Genomic DNA, 21,928 nt, shown 5'->3' on the forward strand with positions numbered 1-21,928 from the left:
TAACATTTCTATAGTGACATTTAAATCAAAGGTAATATTATGTAAAATATTTTTTTAGAGAAAGTTGAATTAAAATGGCTAAATATAATATTTCCAATTAGGATTGGACGATATACTGGTAGACATGATTAACCGATAGAAATTTGTCAACCGGTAGAGATTTTGGACTATCATCTCTATCGCGGACTATCACCCATGTGACATTACTGTGCTGAAGAAAGAAAGCTTATCGTTTGCATGTGTTTTTAAGCATTGCGATTTAAAAACAAGTGATTTATAAAACCATTGAAATGCAATAAGCAGCGAAAGAGAGGTCATTTCGCTATATGTTCGTGCTGTCCAAGATGTTTTCTGAATGCTGTCAGAGACACGTGTGCACACATGAAGCCGCAGCTCATATGCCACATACATAAGTTTCAGGAGGAACAACCACATTTAAATGCAGGCTTGAGTCCACTAAATTATCGTTCCACACAACATGACTCACTCCCGAAACTGTGTTGATTAGCCGCTTTTCCATTGTCTGGCCAGTGAGAGCCAGGGCTAACATCGTGCCTCAAGCACAGACCCCAAAATCAAGTGCAGTACCCCAGCAGCACTAGGCTTAAGGCTTATACATTTAGAAAAATATTGATAAAATATCATGTTTATGTCACATTTCTTTAGACATTTAGAAAGAGTGAGCATTTATTAAGTTTCCACGAAATGATGTGATCTGAGGAGATTTGAGTAATCTCTTCTCACTATACTGTTATCCTTTCAGCCAAAGCAACAGAGGGAGCTCACAGAAAGAAAGGAAGAGTGTAATTTATCATGTAGATGCATTAGTCAGGTATCAATAAAGGCACAGGGAAGAGAGAGATGGATAAAACATTAAACCAAATAAATACACGATTATAATCATGTATGATTTGATGTTCTTCAAGCAGTGTCTGGTATTTTCCACAAACATATGTGTATTTATTATCGCAATGGTTACGCATAAGTAGCCTTCAGCATCCCATATAAATATTTTTCTGATATTTTAGTCTTATTTTCAGCATAAAGCATTTGGATTTATTTCGGTTTATTGTGGGCTTGTTTGCTGTTTTTCTAACAAGATCTGGCAACATGAATGAGTCAAGGCTTGTGCCGCTTAAAGTAAATAGGCTTGAGCGGTTAAATAAACATACTTATGTGTTAAAATGCCCGTCTTTTCAAGTATTCTCATAAACACAGTCATTTATGTCTTAAGTAAACGTAAACAGTTGAGAAAGAAAACATCTCGGGTTACTTGACTGCAACCCTGTTCCCAGAAAAAGCAAGAACGAGATGCTGCGCGAACAGCGATATGGGGGAAAACGTCTTCGTTTGACCGGTTATGAACACGTGTGGCAAACACGCCCAATAATTTGGCTTAAATAACCTGACGTCAGAGGGTACAATTAGATGTGTGACAGGTGCGCTCATCAGGTAATTTTGTCTGAAGAACATCCTGAACATGCCCTCAGTGCAGCAATGAAGCGCAGCATCTCGTTCCCACCTTTTCAGGGAACAGGGTTACAGTCAAGTAACCCGAGATGTTCCCTTTCAAAAGCTACACTAAATGCTGTCCGAACAGCACTATGGGGAACAAGAATACCAACGCAGCCGCACTGGAAGTGTCAGGACCCTTCAAGATTGAGTAGTGTGTGCGCACAAACCCTAAAAGGGCCAAATAGTAGCAGGACATGTGCCTGCTGACAGGTTTTCCTGCAGAAACTCCATCACTGAAACAATTTGGCAGTGGACTGGTTCTGCATGATGTATAGTACACCACCTTTCAAAGACATGCCACTTAAGGGCGTACATCCTTCTAGTGGAGGGACTTACATCCACTGAAAGTCCAGCATCTCTTAGATGCTTAGATCTCTGAAAATTTCATAACTCGGGCCGGGGATGGAATATTGTCTCCTGCGCCTGAGACAGACGATCTCTCCTGTTCGGTATCACCTACGGAGAGCCATCAGGAGAAATATTATTTCTGAGAACCAGGCTCTGGTCGGCCAACAAGGCGATATCAGCAATAGGCATGACCCTTGGAGGACTCCCAGGAGCAGAGCGAACGGTGGAAACACATATAGATGCTTCCTGGGCCACGCATGGGTCATGGTGTCCAGACTCAGGGGGGCTGGAGGAGTCAGCAAGTAGTACAGGGAACATTGCACTGTTTCATGTGAGGCAAAGAGGTCCCTCTCTGCTTTGTAAAATCTTTCCCAGATCTGACTGACTACAACGGGATGGAGCTTCCAATCCCCATGTGTGACCTCCTGTCTGGACAATAGATCTGCTCCCACATTCATGCTTCTGGGAATGTAAATCGCCCTGAGGGACAGGAACTTGTCCCGAGTTCAAAGCAGAACCTGCAGTGCTTGTTTGTTCAAACGGCACAAACGCAGTCTGCCCTGGCGATTTATATAAGCGACTACTGCAGTGTTGTCCACCCGCACTAGGACATGGTAGCCTCTTAACTGCCTCTTAACTTAACTGTCAATTCGAGGCAATTGATGTGCCAATCGAGATGACAGCCTCTCCAGATCCCTTGGGCTGGACGGCCATCTAAGACAGCTCCCCAGCAAGTCAGGGAAGCATCTGTCATTTACATCCTGCGACGACAACACGCACCTAATGTGGGACCCAAGGTAAGGAGCCGGGGTCTGAGCCACAAAGAAAGGGAACAAAGCCCGCAGTGCGTAACCCTTACCATAAACATGGATTCTACAAAGTGCACGAAGTGCTCAGCGCGTGCGCTTACCGTAAGCATGGATTTTTAGAAATCACCATGGACACAGCTGCCATAAGACCTAGAACACTTTGAAAGTGATGTAAACTTCAAATGCCCGCATGGTGAGAGAGTCCCAAACCATCCCTAATTATGTTGTCCTCTGGGAAAGAGAGAGAACGCTTTTCTTGGCATTAAATCTCAACCCCAGAGATACAAGATGATCGAGGACGACATCCAGTGTCGAAGCACAAACTCTTGAGGCTGGGCCAAAATCAGCCACTAGTTTCTTTATTGACAAGAGAACCTACATCCTCAGACAGGAGGACAATGTCATCTGAAGAGAGAACGAGAGAAAGGGAAGGACCAGAGATCACGTGACCCTCTGACAGAGATAGCTGCTTGAGTCTTGAGCTCCCCAACTCGGCGTCGATTAATCATCCGTTTAAGTTTAAACTTCGGCACTATCACAGCATATAGGTTTGTTACCAGTGGTGATGGCTAAACGTCAACTTTTACCAGCCTCTCCGGAGAAAAAACGGCTGAAGGATCCTGATAACGACGCAATGCATGTCATGGTGGCCGACGAGCTGAAACTACAGCTTGGTGTCGTGCGAGAAATATTTAAGGATGAATTTCAACCGATCGCAGAAAGAATTGGTTCCCTGGAGAAAGAGATGAGAATGATTAGCAACAACTTTGACAATATTCAGACGGCAGTTCGGAAAGTTAAGCAAGATTCGGCTGCAGTTAAGTTGGCCGTAGATATGCTTCATGACAAGATGGCGAGGCTGGAAGACAAGAGTCGTCAATGCAATATTCGCCTCGTTGGTCTTAAAGAAGGGGAAGAGGGCAGCGACGCTGTGGGCTTCATGCAGACTCAATTACCCCTGTGGATTCCCTCTCTTAAAGACAGACCGATAGAGATGGAAAGAGCATTTATGCCGGGGAGAGTAACAGAAAGGGCCCGCGAACATTGATCTTCAAATTGCTACGCTTTCAGGACAGAAACACGATCCTTAAAGGAGCCCGATCTGTGGGTCAAATTCTCCATAGGAGTAGCTCGCTTCTTTTCTTCCCCGATTACAGTAACCAAACCGCCATGAAAAGACGCGAATCTAGGAAAAAACTCACGCAACTTGGGATCACATCCTTCATGATTTATCCCTCTACGATCAAAGTGATGCATTGCGCAGATCAACCTCTCTCCTCGAAACGCCGGCTGAAGTGGAATCGTATGCTGCCCAGCAACAGGCATTCGCTACGTCTCTGCCCGTATCTGATGACACACCTGCGGGAATGTTAATGGACGCCGACAGCCCGTAATCTCTAGGAACGGATTTAAAAGTTCTACTAACGCCACGATTGTGCCGAGCTCTTCATTGGTGAACTGTGATGCCGAGTCGGCCTTTGGACTCGAGTGATCGACTGTTATGTTGGCCACGTATCGTGACGAGGTTTCTGTTTTGGCAGGCAGGAGAGTTCGTTCTAACTCTCTGCTTTCTGCCCTCTCATTCGGTTCCTGTTGTTGTTCCTTTAGAGTTTCAGATGCCATGATTTTTCCATGTAAGTCCACAATTGTTTGTTTTATATTTAAAGGGAGGTACTTTATTATTAATGATTTATGGCTCTTAAAGTAGTATCCTGGAATGTTAATGGTTTAAATGGTGCCATTAAGAGAACTAAATGCTTGGATTATTTACGAACTAAGCAAGCATCGGTTGTATTAATACAGGAGTCTCATTTGAAAGCTTGTGACGTACATCGTTTTCAGAATAGGCACTATAAATTAGTTTCTTTTTCTTCGTCTACTAAGAAAACTAAGGGGGTTTTGATATTGGTAGCTCGGCGCCTTCCCTTTTCCATACATTGTTCAAAGAGTGACGCAGAAGGTCGTATTACTTGTATACTCGGTACATGGTCCAATATTAAATGCGCTTTTGTTTCAGTTTATGCCCCTAATGAACATGATAGTGAGTTTTATCAACAGCTTGTTCGTATGATACTAAGTTTTAGTGACTATTATCTTGTGATAGGCGGTGACTTCAATGCTGTGCATAATCCCTTACTTGATAGGTCCCAAATGTCTCACTCTGATCTAACCTCCTCAAAGTTGTTATACAATGTTATAAAACAGGTCAATGTGTGTGACATATGGCGACTAAAGAATGAGGTGCAGCATCTCGGATGCTAAGGACTATACATTCTTTTCAGCTCGCCACAAATCATACTCACGCATTGATTATCTGCTCGTATCTCCTGTCTATATTCCATTTATTGACCACGCTGATATATTATCCCTTCTTCTTTCAGATCATTCCCCGGTAACTTTATGTCTTCTCCCATTTTCCGCTCCCTGTGGATGTAAACGTTGGAGATTTAACACATCCTTATCACAATTGCGTACCTCCTTAGTTGAGTTTATTGATTTGAACAGTGGTTCTTCAAACAACCCACAATCCTTATGGGAGGTGACAAAATGCTTTATCAGAGGGAAATGCATTTCTTTCTCTTCTTTTCATCAAAAATCTAGAAATAGCCGCATAAATGAGCTGGAGAAACAAATTCAGACGTTGGAACAGGACCTTAAAAACAAGTATTGTCAACGGAAGGAGGAAGAACTTTGTGCAATTAAATATGAGCTAAAAGGATTACTTTTGCACAGAGCTGAATTCATTATGCATCGAACAAGGCAATCTTATTATTTCAACGGTGAGAGACCAAGTAAATTATTAGCATTACGAATCAAGCAGATGGAATCTAGAGCAATCATACATGCTATAAAGAATGAAGACACCATCAGGAAATGTTAAACTGTCCCTTGTCGCTTGAAGAATTGAAGTTGGCCTTGGACTCTATGCCAAAGAAAAGTATGAGAGGCCCCTTCTTATACACCAAAATAACACCATTGTGGCACAATACTTGTCTGTGTACTGGTAACAAACCCTTTGTCTTTAAAGCTTGGTCTGATGCTGGTATTTATACCTTGAAGGACATTTTCTGTAAAAAAGGCATCAAATCGTTTCAGGAATTAAGCTCAGAATTCTCTTTACCTGGATTTTCTTTTTTTTATATATTTGAGACTGAGGTCAGCCCTGAAAGCATATGGCATTCCTTGGACCACTAACATTTTACCACATCCATTGTGGAAATGGCTGGACCCTAATACTTCCTCTAGTGGCTTAGTTTCTAAGATCTTTAATTCAATTATTGTATTGCAATACTCATATATTCCAGCTGTCCACTCCTGGGAAAGGGATGGTTTAGCTAAACCTGACTGGGATGTGGTATGGGCCAGATGTTTCACTGCATCTAAGAACCTGGCTCACCAGATGATTCATTATAAATGTATTAATAGGGCTTATATTACTCCTAGTGTATTATATAGGATGAAGGTTAGATCTGATCCATACTGTCATCTATGCAACACATCTACAGTAGGTTCTTATTTGCACATGTTTTGGGAATGCCCAACGGTGGTTCCTTTTTGGACCTTTGTAAGTACTGTTCTTCGGAAATCCTACATTTGGATATACCTCAAGACCCATTGCTATTTCTACTTTTAGATGACTCCGCTCTTCAGTTGAATGCTCATCAAAAAAGGACCTTACTGACAGCAAGTACTGCTGCCAAAAAGACTATTTTAAAGCTATGGATAGAACCATCCATACCAACAACTTTCATTTGGCTATCTTATTTCAGAGACATTGTATTGCTGGAAGGTACCACTGCCAAGGTCAATGGCGCAAAGGACAATACTATTCAGAGCTGGACAAAAATCGCGGACATTCTTTTAGATAAACTGAGATTTTTTCTGTTTATATATGGACAGTTTTCATGGCATCTGTCTGTATATAGTTCAGTGAGCTTTGATATATTTCTGGTATGATAACTTAAAATAAAAATATTGATCACAAAAAAAGAAAGGGACCAGTCAAGGACCAGTCTCCCGCTCCTCAGCCAGATCGACTTGCGATATGTGAGACGAGCGTGAAGCACTTTAATGGAGAACTCCACTGTGTTGTGAACGCCATTCTCTCAACATGATTCTCTTTTTTTCAACTCTTTTCTTTTCGTTGTAGAGAAAGAGAGTGAGAAAGGCTTTATTCCTGCCTGACAAAACTAACTCCTAGCAAAAGGGATAGTTTGAGAAGAGGTTGAAAAGCACACACGGCACACAAAGCGGTTCTGAAGACAAAAGAACCTAATGAGTGCACCTTTAACACATCTAATTATAGTTTCTGATGTGCGCATTCCGATGACACCATCATCAGTGGTTATTTAAGCCAAATTCTTTGGCGTGTTTGCCACACGTGTTCACAATAAATGAAGATGACACAAGCGGTCAAATGATGTTTTTCCCCATAAGGCTGTTTGCGCAGCATTGTGTGTAGCTTTTGAAAGGGAGCACATGTGTAACAGTATATTGAACCCGTGCATTATGTCTAAAAGTGACAAATGTAACAGTTATTGTTCAGTTTGGTTTCATTACCTTCATCTTTATCATCATCGGACAAGAACGTGGCAGACTACTGAACCTCAAAAGAAACTGTAAGTTGCAGCTATCAACGTTGCGCCATGAAGCTGTAAGAGACCGAAGGAAGGAATCATAATTTTCCAGGGTGGACGAAGGTATGGAGGACTACGTGGAGAAGTTTCCTAACATCTGCCACCAAGCAACGTGCAATGACCTAACCATAATGGAAGGTTTTCGGTGTGGCTGGATGAATACCTCTGCTTCCTGATGTCCAAGGGGTACCTGGTGGAGTTTAGATTAATACACTCCATGGGTGGATGTATCCCCCTTTACTGTCAGCAAAGCAGAGGAGGAAAACAGAGCCTGAGATGTGGACAGAGCCAATCATTGCCCCCGAGCGCAAGCCCAACTGTGACTCTGACCTGCTGTGTAAGGTGGCATCACTGTGTATTGCCATGGAACATTTAGTGGTATACGAGGGAATGGAGGAAATGGAGGGTGAGCTAAAACTGGCCTCTGTCATAATAATATAATTATGAAGATTTGCATTTGGATGTTCTGCTTAGTGTCCCATCCCCGATGGTCCTGCCCAGCACTTTGTCTCCAATCTCAGCTTCATTGTCGCCGCTGGTCACAACTAGCTCTAAGTCTTTTATGTCTTCATCACCCCTGGTCCTGCCCAGCATAAAGCCTTTTTTTGTTGCCCTGTACAAAGTCTGTCATCGTCAATGATTCTACTCAGCCTCCCTCTCTTGCTTTCTTTTCATGATTCAACCAGTCTGTTGGCCCCACCTCCGCTGGTACCTTCAGCCCCTCGACTTCTCCCCTAACACCACTCAGTTGTGTGGATCTGCCACGTGTCTCCAGCTCTGCTCAGTCAAGTTGATCTCATGGCTCTGCCTCAAGCCTCTATGTCCATCACTCCACCTCAGCCTGTTGACCTGTCTGCTCCGCCTTGGCTCCTTCCTCCCTTGGCTCCACCAGATACCATTGTCCTCACGCCTCCACTGCATTCGCTCTTCCATCAGCTCCATCTCTGTCTGTCGTTCCCCTTGTGTCATCAGCCAAGATTCCACCATGGCTCCTCTCTCCATCGACTCCACCGCGGGCACAAATAATACAGCCAAAATTGTACTTGTAAGGATATGTGTACACAGAGGAAAGCCTAACTACTATTAGTGAAGCATGGAGACCATGCCAAAAACACCCATTCTTATAAAGATGTCTAGCCTTAATTAAGGCCAAATTACCTTAATATGGGGACTTTTTGTACTTGGTGTTTTGGTGCACTGAAAAATGGCCTTATGTCCGTTTTTCTTTTCTCTGTTGTTTTATTTGGCCATTATAATTATTCAATTATCTTGTGTCCTCCAGTATTTTAGGTTTCATATGGGACAGAGGACGTTTCTTACTTAGATATTTAACTGCAGCAAGCCCACTAATCTGTCACTTAACATCCTACTAAGCAAAACCCAACACAACAGCAGATCTACAATATTAGCCTAATATCAGTTCACACATAGGCTTATCACGGAGTTCGTTGTAGTGGGTGTCCTACCAACCAGCTACGCTATTAAACAAGCTACCTAGTACCAAACAAGCTAGATAATGTTATAATCACTAACATAGCGGACTCATGGAAAAATACATCGGTTATTATAATTTTTTTGACACAACTAATTTATAAATCATCTGTATTAAAGAGAAAATAATCACTTCATCCGATGTTTAAAGTGAATAAAAATAGCCTTGACAGCCTACTTACTAAGTTCCACAACTACTGAAGAACTTTGTTCTCTCCCACCGGACTTGTGTGTGTAAGTGAGGTACATTGGGAAAGCAGGCAGTGTACCAAAGCACTGTGATGCAAGGGAGGGGGGACTCAAAATGTTTCTAAACTTAAAACATTTTTTCGTATTGTTGTACTACTTACACAATTATTTTAAGTATAAATCATTACATTGTTTACAAAACACAGTGTGGTTTTTAATGATAATTTTATGGGGGGACAGAGGTCCTAAGCAAGGCATGCTGGGAACTACACTTTTAGTTAAGTCAACATCAAAAATCATTTCGAGCAAAGCTTGATGGGTTCACATTCGCCCTTCATAATACGTAATACATAATATTTTACAAATGCAGACTTTCATTAAAAACATTACTTTTTTTGTGTGAGTGGCTATTTACAATTTAATTTCAGCTTTTGTTAGTCAATTATTAATTTTGATTACTTATCATTAATAAAGACAACTTCAAAGGAAGTGTGAAGCACTACAAAAGTGTTATGTGTTATGCACTACAAAAAACTACCAGAAAAATGAATAAAACCCATAATAATTTCTGTCAGTAAAGGTAGCCAGTATGTGTTCTGCCAATATGCCAGTATGTGTTCTGCCAGTATGCATTTCACTCTGTCAAGTGAAAATACAATTTAAACTAAATTGTTTATTTATTTATTTTTCTATAGAGAGTGTTGTTTGCTTTTAGTCAAACTGAACAAATCAGGTTTAATGATTTGATTTTGATTCAGGTTGCATTGTGTTGCTTGCTCTCTTTGTTGACAGAGTACACACATACAGTCACACACAGGATTAAAGAGCAGAATTTAAGCCTGTGAGTAACCAGGTAAACAGTCTGACTGTGGAAACATCTAATTCAGCAATCAGACAAAACAACACAGCCGCATTAGATATTCAGCATATAATTGGTGTTTAAAAAAATATATTGACAACATTAACAGATGATTCAGATAAGAATGGGTTGTTAATTTTAAAAAAAAACAACAACAAATAAAAAACATTTGACTGTGGTGTAGGGACTTCCAAAGAAAAATAAAGAGATGGTGAATTTTTAAAACAGGAAGAGGAATTAATCAGGGACTCAGTCATTAGGAAGTGATCAGACATGTGAATCTTTCATGAGTGTAACCCTAACAGGCACAGTCATCCGTGCCCTGGGGGGGCACACACACACACACGCACACACACACACACACACACACACACACACAGAGACGCACACACACACACACACACACACACACACAGACGCACACACACACACACACACACACACACACACTCACGCACACAAACACACCAATAGACTTATGTAATGACCACAAATACACATACACATTATTTATATGGCTAAAAAAGAATTACAAATTAAAATACATTACATCTATAATTTATATTCAAGAGAAGCTATTGTTTCACCCATGAAACCAATAAACCAATATAAAGTATTGATGGTGTATCATAATCAACATTATTTTCTAATTTACAGTCTATATTCTGTCTATACAACCCCAGGACTTCCTCATCTCTACATAAACAATGTTTGTAATGACATCATCACACTATTGTATGTTCACAAAGATGACCTGATACAGCCTTATTTGAGGCACAGCTGTCCTTCCTGTATGAATAATTTAGGCTCCAGTGAAAAGGTAACAGAAGCAGCTGTCAGAAGATGTGGCAGAGCAAAGCACTTCAACCAACAAAGTCCCACTTGACCTCTTTTTCACAAGGCTCAGTTGATCAGCTTTTTTAAAATGTAACAGTAATGTTCTTTCAAGATGTAGACCTTGATAAAAGAGAACATATCAGCCAACTTTAAATGATACTAGGAAGTAATGGAAACACACTGAAATTGGACAAAAGGACACATTTGGAATTATGTACCAGTAGCTCTATTCCTTGCAATTACAGTGAATGTCCTGCAACCAGATCATTAAATCAGTGAGCTGAATTTGAGAACAGGACCATTCTGAAAGAATCATTCACTTTCTGTTAACTGAATGAACAGATTAAAAGAATCAGACTCTGCTACTTCTCACAGAGGAAAGCTTAGGGAAAGTGCTTAGCTATACCAGAAGTGTAGATGGGACAGTCGCATATTTACACAATACCCTCACATACTTAACCACTGCTGTTAAAAAGATAGGCCTACACTTCCGTTTTACACTTCCAGCAATGGCCGTACGCGCATTCACAAGAAAGTCGAAAGGGTGACCTCTGAAACGACTTAGGTTGTAGCTTCTCTTCTCTTATATTGAAATCCTCTCGACATTTTTCTTTAAAACTTCTTTAGACTTCTAATTTGATTAGATTCTAATCTTCTTCTTCGCCAATTCTCACCTAAGCTTATGATACGCCTACATCATTCGTCCTACGTCATACATCAGGTCAGAGGTCACCCTTCCACAAGAACTCGGAAAGAAGAATGTCAATGTCATGAACTATTCCTTTAAGTATCATATTAATATAACCCTATTCAATCCTAGTTACACCACTGGGCCAGTGTCAAGATTTGTAGTGAATAATGACTGTCCTGTGATACTATTATGGTGGTGGTGGTGGTGGGGGGGGGGTTCGTGCTCTGGAGTTTGACAGATATCAAAGGGTGAACAATCTGAATTAACTTGACTAAAATATTTAACACAAATACAAATATCAACAGCACTGTCATTTTTGATTCTTACACTTTATGACACATGAGGTAATTGAAGCAAGTTAATGCCCCTAATCTGTATTAGCTGGTTGTGTAACATCCCCCACCCCACTGCCCCTTTGTGGCACCTTATGTTTACATTGAATTTTATGACCAATGCATTCATGTCATTAGCTTTATCACCAGAGGACCATGTCCTCCTCGGCCTGTGAGAACAAGATATACATGAGCAACACCCCAATTTGTCCTCTTCTCATAAATCACTGGTTCATTCCCTTTATCTACATCTGTCCCGGCACATATTCTTCTTTCACAAAAGACACTGATACCCTAATAATGCCAACAGAGCGCTTCATTGAGCAGTCAGTCTTACATAAGGAGATAAAGCTTGGTGTGTCCAGCCATGTTCAAAAGACAGTGAGATAGCATTAGACAAAAGACAAAATTGTGCACTAGTCTTCTGCTTTTTTATGCTCTATTATATATTGCATGGTAAATGACAGTTGCCTTATGTTTTCACATATCTACAACAAGATATGTTGTGTTATTAATGTGTTGTTTTAACTTTTCACAGCAGTAATACAGTGTCTTTGAATTTTACATCATTTTATGTTATGTTAATTCTTGTAATTATAGTAGTGCAGGATGATGTCAGAACCCGGAAAACTAATTCTCCGCTGGTTCCTTCAAGATTGTCGTATGGGGTTTTATAACAGTTACCCTTTCAGTACAGTGATTACGTATTTTTGTAGGCCATTTTTTTCCCTCGACAAAAACCCAACAGAATTTTTCAATTGGCTTTTGGATTATAGCAGAAAATAATCTGTGACCAACAAAAGTTTTGTGCATCATAATAATCTTCACAAATGAACAAAACTTTTATGAATTCTTAAATTGAATTGCCAGAAGTAAAAAGCAAAATATAGGCTATAAAAAAAACCACTGACTTCGAGACGATTTCTAAAATGCTCTCGTTTCGAGGTTTTGGCATACAAAAATACGTCATCCCTGCAACACTCTATGAGTAATGAAATATTTTTATTGACGCCGGTCCAATTAATCATCATTCTGCCTGTAGGCTCCCAAATCTATAGTGCATTTTCTGCTCAAACAGCTCAAATCGTATGGATTACTTTTATGATGGCTTTATGAAGCTGACATTTTTGGTGAAATGGAGGGAGAGAAATCTCAAGAGTTTCATAAAAAAAAAAAAAGAAAAAGATTTGCGTTTTAAAGAGGAACAAAATTCGTATGTGTTTGGAACGTAACAAGGGTGAGTTTATGGCAGATTTTTTAATTTTTGGGTAAACTTTCCCTTTAAGATGGTATGACATATTGAATGGTACACCTATAATTTGTTTTCAAGCAATTTAAATTTGGCATCTATCTATTCATTGAAATAAAATAGTTTAAGAGTAGGTATGATGTCACAATATTGGGACATTCAGCTGATTTGCCTACCCTGCCTTGATTTTCATAACAGAAGTGTGTGGCTAAAAAAATCTGGGAAAATGGTGTGTTTCAATTGCAAAATAGCTAGGTATGCAAGGAATCGAGTGTCTCCACCATTAGTGTCATTTTCTGCACTCCCCATTAGGTCAGCCATAGTGTTGTTGTAGACAGCTGTGCTATGGCATTATCAACATCAGTAAGCTGCTTTGCTATAAATCATCACAACACTATGCGGCACCTACGTAATTTTACCCACCATGTCAAGATTCATGACCCCTGACCAAGAGACATTCCCTGTAATAAGAAAAGGACACAGATACAATACACGTGCCCTGACCCTCTGACATGAGAATGTTATCTCTTCCCTCCAAAAGCAACCTTATCATCACAATGCAGAAAACTCCTACATAGCAGACCTCTATTCAAGAGTATTTGTTTACCTCATTAGTTTATTACTTGTGTGATACTGACAGTCACCATTGAGAGAGGAATACACAGTGCTGAATGAGCAAAAGCAACATCTCTAAGGGGTTTACTAAGGATTAACTGATAGCATTGTTTATTTGCAGCCGCTGTCTGTGCTGTTTTAGCACCCAGTACGCTAAATGTATTATGCAAATCAGATAACAACACAAACTGCTGAACTTCAATTTACACAGCACAGTGCCCCATATTATGGGTCAGTTTTAAAATGCTAGGTGTGCACTGTAAGAAAAATGGAAAAGGTACTTTTTTCTGTCTGGAGGACATTATCTGTTAAGTTTACTGACATTTCCTTTAACCCTAATACACTACACAATGAAATGTGTAATTCGAAATACGGGTGAAACCTTAACCCTATCCTATGAAAAATCAAGATGGAAAATTCCTTTATATAACCCAGTACATTTTGCCCTATGTCACTAGGACAGTACATTTAAAGGTATAACTTTGTACCTTATCTACCCCTAAAAGGTGCACCTTAGAGTGTGGCCATATGTATCCTTGAGGTATACAGATATGAACCATTAAGGTTCAAGATATAAAGATGTAACTTTGAGGGAACTGACAAGCTGTTGTTCCTCTAAAGGTTAAAAGAGCTTAATTTTATATGCCAACTCCTAAAAGTAAAGGTTCTTTATTAGCATCTATGATTCCATGAAGAATCTTTAACATCTATAAAGCCTTTCCATGCACAAAGGTTTCTTTATAGTGGAACAAGTTTCTTCACACTTTAGAAAAAAATATCGTTCTAAGACCTATTCACTGAAAGGTTCTTTGAGGAAGCTAAATGGCATTGCTGCAAAAACTTTAAGAAAATGCTTAAACTATATTGCAAATGTTTGTGATGAAATACCACACGCAAAAGTGAAGCAATTTGTTTAAATTCAAAATGTTTAGTGAAGTTGCACCTCAACAGTTTTGCATTTATCCAGCTTAAAGTCAATGTGACATCAAAACTGACCTTATTTACTTAATACACATTCTTGTTCTTACTGTGCATGGTTCATAATTACACCTTATTCCACATGATCTTAATATCAAAATGTGTCAACTTGTTCCATTTCTGAACTGATTTACCCTTTTGAGATGTTGTCACAAATCCCTTTCCCTTTTCAACATATCCCCTCTAACCACTTCCATTCTAGTTTACAACAGACACTTTTTACAATCCAATCAATTAGAGGATAAAACAGTCCTTTTTTTCTCTTTAAAACTGCAGTGAAAAAAAGTCACTCTCAAAAACGCGGTTTGAAATCACTGGTGTTTCTGACGTCACAAACTACCTTGTAACACCAGGTAATACTTATCCCATGCGAATAGGGCTTAAGTCATGTCTTCCTTCAGTTCATTTTTCAATCAATCAATCTCAAGGTGTGTTTTGTCCATTTCCCTGAGTTCTCCTGTAATATATTTGGATTAAATAATATTTTGTTTGAATTTTCGTCTTTGTGCGCTTCCTGGTAGCAGACACCTGAATTATATTTGTATTCTTATGAATTTCCTATTTCACTCACTCAGCCATATCAAAGACTGTAAATTACCAAGTCAGTTCACTCGTATGAATGGGAGAAACTGCAGCTCGCAATATGGTGGCTCTAGAAAAGGAAGTATCACTTTCTAAATAAAAGGACCAAACACCAAGTACAGTCATCACATCACTGCTGATTACACACACTTCCCACCTGAAATATATGCTGTTTTTAATGTTATGAGTGAGAAGGTCTGCTCACACCATCACAAAAATTCAGTGTGTTAAATAGTTTCCTAAATATCTACAATATGGACAGAATCAATTGTATCACTTAAAAAGGACATCCAGCAGTAATAACTGACTAAACTCCGCGTTCAATGATAGTGGACATTGATCTTGGCAGCCGGCTGCAGTGCAGACTGTATAGCAATAAACATGACAGTCCTCATATACAGCAGGAAATGAGGTGTAATCATATCTGTCTTTACAAATAATTACGCTCTTTTGAAGCCAAGAGCCTTTCCTGAAAGACTGAACCATTTTTCATATAAATAGTGTAACATTGCTGGACTGAATGTTGGATATGTTGTAGTTAGTGTTTACAAAGGCAAGCATGCAGCACTATTCCTGTTGCTCATATTTACGAAAAAGCTAAAATCCTAATTTTTAGTTGTCGGAAAATTAAATGGACAAAAATAAATCCCAGTTACTGGCATTACAGGAAGGACCAGAGCCATGTCTAAAGAACAGAATATCAGTGGACGGACTCTTTTTACTCTCTATACCAGCATACCAAGCAGCCATCAGAACATTCTAGTAACCCTGTCAATCATCCACAATTCCCTAATATTGTGAGTTTTGCATGGATAAGCACCACTCAAATTTTCTTCATAAAAAAAAAAGTTAAACTGTTAAAGTAAAATCTGATTCTGCTATTGAACTGTAAGGTTAGGAAGCAATAAAAAATATTAACTTGACATTAAACTATTAGATACATTCATGAGGCAACTTCCTTCATTGTAAATTAATTGGTTTAAAGAATCTGGATGGATGAAAAAAGGATGTTTCGAATCTGTTTGAATAGTAACGCTTATAATACCAGTGTTGATAACAATGAACATGATCTTAAAACAATGCATGTGTTATCTCAGTAAGAAGAAAAGAAAGTCTGTTGCAAAGAAATGATGTAAATGCATGCTGATATAATGAAAGTAAAATGCTTTTTGCCAGTCATCAATAATGTAAATACAATCCATCTTTGTCACAAAGACTGTAATAAACAGATAATCTACAAACAGATATTTCTTTGCCCTGTTTAACTATGTCTTTATAAATTTTCACTTGTAAGATTTTATTCATTTCCATGAATTTCATTTATCTCAAGAAAATGTCCAGATGCAAATTCCTGACTGGGAGTCAGTGTAAAGTTTGAAAAGCCTGTGGCTACCCAGACTGGGCTTTTCTGTGAAAAGAGTCCTGCAGAAAGAAAAATGGCTGACAAAGGAACAACAAAATAATAGAATATCACTGCTATTCCGCATACAAACAAAACATTTCATGGCATGCCCCCTATGTATACCTAAGAGCCACTTGTTTAAGAACATTCACTGATCTTAAAGTCCCCCTGTGGTGAAAATCAAGCTTTTAAATGTTGTTTATTTGTCTATGTGGTGTTTTAATGTGCTTTAAGACAAACCATGTACAAATTCATGTCAACACCATTGCTGAGTATTTTCTCCTTAAAACTGCAGTGAACCAAAAACAGTCTCAAAAATGCGGTTTGAAATCGCTGGTGTTTCTGACTTCACAAACTACCTTGTAACCAATCACGTCAATGTGTGATCATCAACGAGTGGATCTCTGAGCTGGTGTGAGTGAGTGGAGGCGGGGCTAATTTGCATATTCATAGAACCGCGTATACTAAATAAAGCAGGGGTGTAGAGTTGCATTTAAGCTAAGGCATGAAGACATTTTTTTTAAAGGACAAAACGTCATTTTGTTGATCAAAGATGAGTTTTAAGGGATACAGTTATTGACTACAGGGGGACTTTAACAATCACTAGTCTAATAAGATTGTGACATGTTTATGAAAATGCTTGGATGAGAGTCAAAAAAGGAAAAAACTAAGTCCTGCTACTTTGGATGAATTCTACCAAACACAATTATTTCACACTCCCACTATTACACACTGTATGATCTTACTTTGGGCTGTGTTCCAGTAGCAGCCTGAGCGACGGCAAGTCCCCTTTAGCTGCAGCATAATGAACAGGCAATGCCCCTGTATCCGTGGCAACAGTAGGATCCCCTTCCCCACTTTTCAGCAACCAATCAATGATCTCATGATGGCTGAAGCGAGAAGCCAGATGCAGGACAGTGGCCCCTGAGCTGTCCTTATCCTGCAAACAACACAGTACATAATAAATAACATGTTAAACTATATCACCTATAACATTCAACTGGAATTCAGAAATGTAATTCTATGGTAAATTTATCTATTATTCAAGGGCAAAAACTTCAATAAAAATCACTGACAGGGAACATGGGTGCATTTTAACAGATTTATTAATATGAGAGACTATATTTTTATTAGCTAATCATTTTCAGCACATCCGCTGACCCAGAGTCTCTTCTGGATCATATTTAACTGGCCAAAGTTTTGTAGTCAATCAACTTCCTGTGCAGGTATGAAACACAATAATGAAATGTGAAGCCCTGCTGTAGGTGTCCCGCTCCCCATTGATGTCAGAGATAACTTCCACTACTGCATGTACACAGAAGGAAAAACGGACAACAACAAGACCTCTACTTTCTCATTACGGCAGCTAAATTTTTTGGTCACATTTTAGTTTAGGGTCCAATTCTCACTAGTAACTAACTATTGACTACAACATGTGCCTCAATACAATTACTGCATATTAACAGCTAGTAAGGTAGTTGTTAAGTTTAAGTATTGAGAAGGATGTAGAATATGGTCATGCAGAATAAGGCATTAATCTGTGCTTTATAAGTACAAATAAACGGCCAATAGTAATCCTAGTAATATGCATGCTAATGAGCAACTAGTTAATAGTGAGAATTGGAAGTGTTGCCATTTTTTTTTTTTTTTTGTTTATTGAAATGATAAGGTGAGGTGTCCCCACAAAGTTCAAGTATATCTGCATTATAATGGCAGGAAAAAAAAACTACTACATGTTGTTACTATAGAGTTAGGATTAGGGTTTGGATTAGGGTTAGTTGCATGTAATTATGCATAATTTATAGTTATTACTACAGTAACAACATGTAACGTGTAACAAGAGCACTGTAATATAAAGTGTTAACAAAATGTTCCACCTATTGAGAATGATGTAGTGTCATCGACACTGTTCTGTCATTAATTACTCACCCTCATGTTGTTCTAAACCCATAAATCCTTTGTTCATCTTCGGGACGATGAAATCTGAGAGGTTTCTGAACCAGCTATTATACGTCATTGCAACTTTCAAGGCCCAGAAAGGTACTAAAGACATTGTTAAAATAGTCCATATGACTACAGTGGTTCAACCTTAATGTTATGAAGCGACGAGAATACTTTTTGTGCACAAAAAACAAACAAAAATAACTATTTTATTCAACAATTTCTTCTCTTCCATCTCAGTCTCCTACACTGATCATGTAGTAAACACAGTGCAGCACTTCTGGGTCCTACATTAGAACGCCGACTCATTGGCCGGCTCCTGTGTCAGCATTAAATGCATGTATTGTGGTGCTAATGTGAACAGCGTCGGCCAATAATGAACTGGCATTCTGACTTAGAACCTGGAAGCGCTGCACTGTTTACACTACCTCAACAGCGTAGGAGACTGACATGAAAGAGAAGAAATTGTTGAATAAAGTCGTTATTTTTGTTTGCACAAAAAGTATTCTCGTCGCTTCGTAACATTAAGGTTGAACCACTGTAGTCACATGGACTATTTTTATGATGTCTTTACTACCTTTCTGGGCCTTGAAATTTGCAATGATTTTGCTGCCTGCATGTGGCTGGTTCAGAAACCTCTAGGATTTCATCAAAAATATCTTAATTTGTGTTCCGAAGATGAACGAAGGTCTTACGGGTTTGGAACAACATGAGAGTAATTACTGACAGAAATTTCATTTTTGAGTGAACTAACCCTTTAATTCACGTACCATTAAACTACATTATAATCACGTACTATACATGTGCTTTAGTATGGTAGTTAACACATCTAAATATGTGTACTACTTTAAAGCTAAAAAGGTACTTTAAGTAAAACTTTTTGACAATTATTGGTGCACTTTTTTTAAAGTGTGTGTTAGGAAACATAGTTATGAGTTATTTCAGTAAATATTATATTATATTTCACAAGGGTCCAATAATGCTTCACAACAGATTATTGAACAGGCGATTTTCTGACGCATTTAACTGGAAGATGTATAATCTGTATAACTCAATTCCAGTGACTCAAAATAAAACTCCTTGTGGGCCTGTGATGTTTATGGAAGCTATCTGAGACTACCTTTTCCTGAAAACAGCAATTAGACAAACACACTAACATGGCACTTCTATCTCATTCCACTGAAATCCTTCCTTCCTTTTGTTTTGCAGGTTATATCTATCTGAACGCTTGTAGCACTTACAGAACACACTGGCTTCATTCCATAATTATACTCACTGCATGAATCACACACTTGACTCCATGAGGACGGTATTATCCACAGCCCGGGTCAAGCGGCTAAACTGAAGTCACACTCTTAATAAGACCTCAGGAACACTGTTGAGTAAATTCTTTGACCATGAGACTGAAGGTTAGATGAGTGTTATAAGGATCTTCTACTGATAAGATGGGATTTCTTAGCATACAAGGTGACGATTAGGCCATGAAAGCATTTTATGCACCAGTGTGGATGCGACAGAACAAAGCTTAGTGATTTTAAAAGCCAAATTTGGCATAACTGCAGGGTCGTTTGAGGACTGAGTACAGGAGACGCAGAGACACTAAAAGCCCCCCCATTTACTCCCCTTCATGTTGTTCCAAACCTGTATGAGTTTCTTTCTTCTGTTGAACACAAAAGAAGAAATTTTAAAGAATGTTGGTAACCAGACAGTTGATGGCACCCATTGACTTTTTTTTCTTTTCTTCATACTGTGGAAGTCAATGGGTGCTGTAACCGTCAAATGTCTAGTTAGTTACCAACATTCTTTAAAATATCTTCTGTTTTGTTCAACAGAAGAAAGAAACTCATACAGGTTTGGAACAACTTGACGGTGAGTAGCCTAATGACAATATTTTCATTTTTGGGTGAACTATTCCTTTAATATTCGCATAATTTTAAATACCTGTTTATATATACATGGACACTGTAATGTAAAGTGTTACTGAAAAAGTAAGTTAAATACTCACGACCGCTCGACATCCTCCGTGCGTCACGAGCCACTGTAGGCAGGTCAGGTTGCCCGTGGCTGCGGCGTCATGAGCAGGACTCGCGCCGTTTCTCGCCAGGCTGTTCGCCGGTAAACCCGCTTCCTCAACCAAATACCGCAGACAGGTGAGCTTCCCTGCTCGAGCGGCGTGGTGTACGGGAGTCGCTCCCAGCACATCTTTCACATCGCCGTTGAGTACTTTCTCCGCTAATTGTACTTTCAAAGTTTGAACATCCCCTTGCCTTGCTGCGAGAAGTGTCCTCTCAACCACCATGATGATGTATCCTCCAAACAAATGACTATTAGCCCACCATTAAGGGTCAGTTAGAAGTCCTCACTACAGAAAGCGTTCTTAGCGCAGCCTCCCGTAAGCGAGTTACATCGTTCTGTCCATCCCTCTTTGTTTGAATCACCAGAACATAACGGTATAGACATATATCTAAGAAATATATTCAGATGATATAGTATTAATCAGTATATGGCACTTTAACAAAAATTACCTTCATTTACCGCGTAGCTCCTACCTAAAGAAAACCAGCCACGCATTTCTTTACGGTCTTCTTTGAATGTATCCACTGGCTATAGGCTACTGTAACGTTATATTCCACCTGTTATGTCCCTTAACTAAACATAGACACAGGGTAAACTAAACAATCACACCGCAAAACCAATGCGTCTATAGGGTATTTGGCTTGTTGTCAAACGGTTCGTTCAGAAGTCTTGAGGGACTGAACTTGTGAATAATCCATTAAGGGGGAGGAGAACTGTAACATGTTGGCCCCACTCAAATCGGCTCAGATGTTAAAGGGACAGCGCTTCATGATGACGTTGTTTGGTTGGAGCCTTCGAGTATCTCATGTTTTCTAAAACAAAGGATAGGCCTATTAATGTTATTTATATTATAGTATTTCTTATTGGTCTGTGTTGTCATGCGTTTATGTTTCTTTAATCTACATGCTTATTAGAAGAAGGCAAAGTAGCCTAGATAATACTTTATTTTCCTCTACTCTTCATCTAGGCTACTTAAGTATTCAATAGAAAAAATGTAGATGGCAAACTCTAACATAGGCCAATACTCATTTATAGTTTAGATGTATTCGATATTAATGTTCATATCTAATTTGGAACGGGCAGATGCAACCGAGTGATAGGCTAGGATTACCTCAAAGGCCTTACCAACAGATGGCAGGCTCGCACAATATTTGTTGTACAGCGGTAGCCAAAATGTCAGCAATATAAAACAGCCTATTTTCTTTTACATTTTAGAATTAGTTTGTTCCCATATCACGTTATTGTATTGTCGTGGAGACCTGATAACGGCCTACGTGTTCTTTACAATTCGCTCGCTCATTATTTTCATGATCACAAAATGTGTGGCCAAAAAGAATTAAATATAGACAATATGGATTTTGGGTTCTCCAGACACTT

The 21,928-nt window shown here is 39.2% G+C and overlaps 1 protein-coding gene across 7 annotated transcripts in view; it reads right to left on the minus strand.

Annotated features, from left to right (window-relative positions):
* espn (espin) overlaps positions 1–21,268 on the minus strand; it is a 95,003-nt gene extending 73,735 nt beyond the window's left edge. For all 7 annotated transcript variants that reach the window (XM_084087410.1, XM_084087409.1, XM_084087413.1 and 4 more), the window contains exons 1-2: positions 20,481–21,268; positions 17,281–17,474 (exon numbers count right to left, since the gene is read on the minus strand). In XM_084087410.1, coding sequence (XP_083943536.1) covers positions 17,281–17,474; positions 20,481–20,774 — 488 coding nt within the window. In that variant the 5' untranslated portion in view covers positions 20,775–21,268. The remainder of the gene's footprint in view (positions 1–17,280; positions 17,475–20,480) is intronic.
* Between the last annotated feature and the right edge of the window lie 660 nt (positions 21,269–21,928).

This window comes from Abramis brama, assembly GCF_963993115.1.
Source record: "Abramis brama genome assembly, chromosome: 16".
Classification (NCBI taxonomy): domain Eukaryota; kingdom Metazoa; phylum Chordata; class Actinopteri; order Cypriniformes; family Leuciscidae; genus Abramis; species Abramis brama.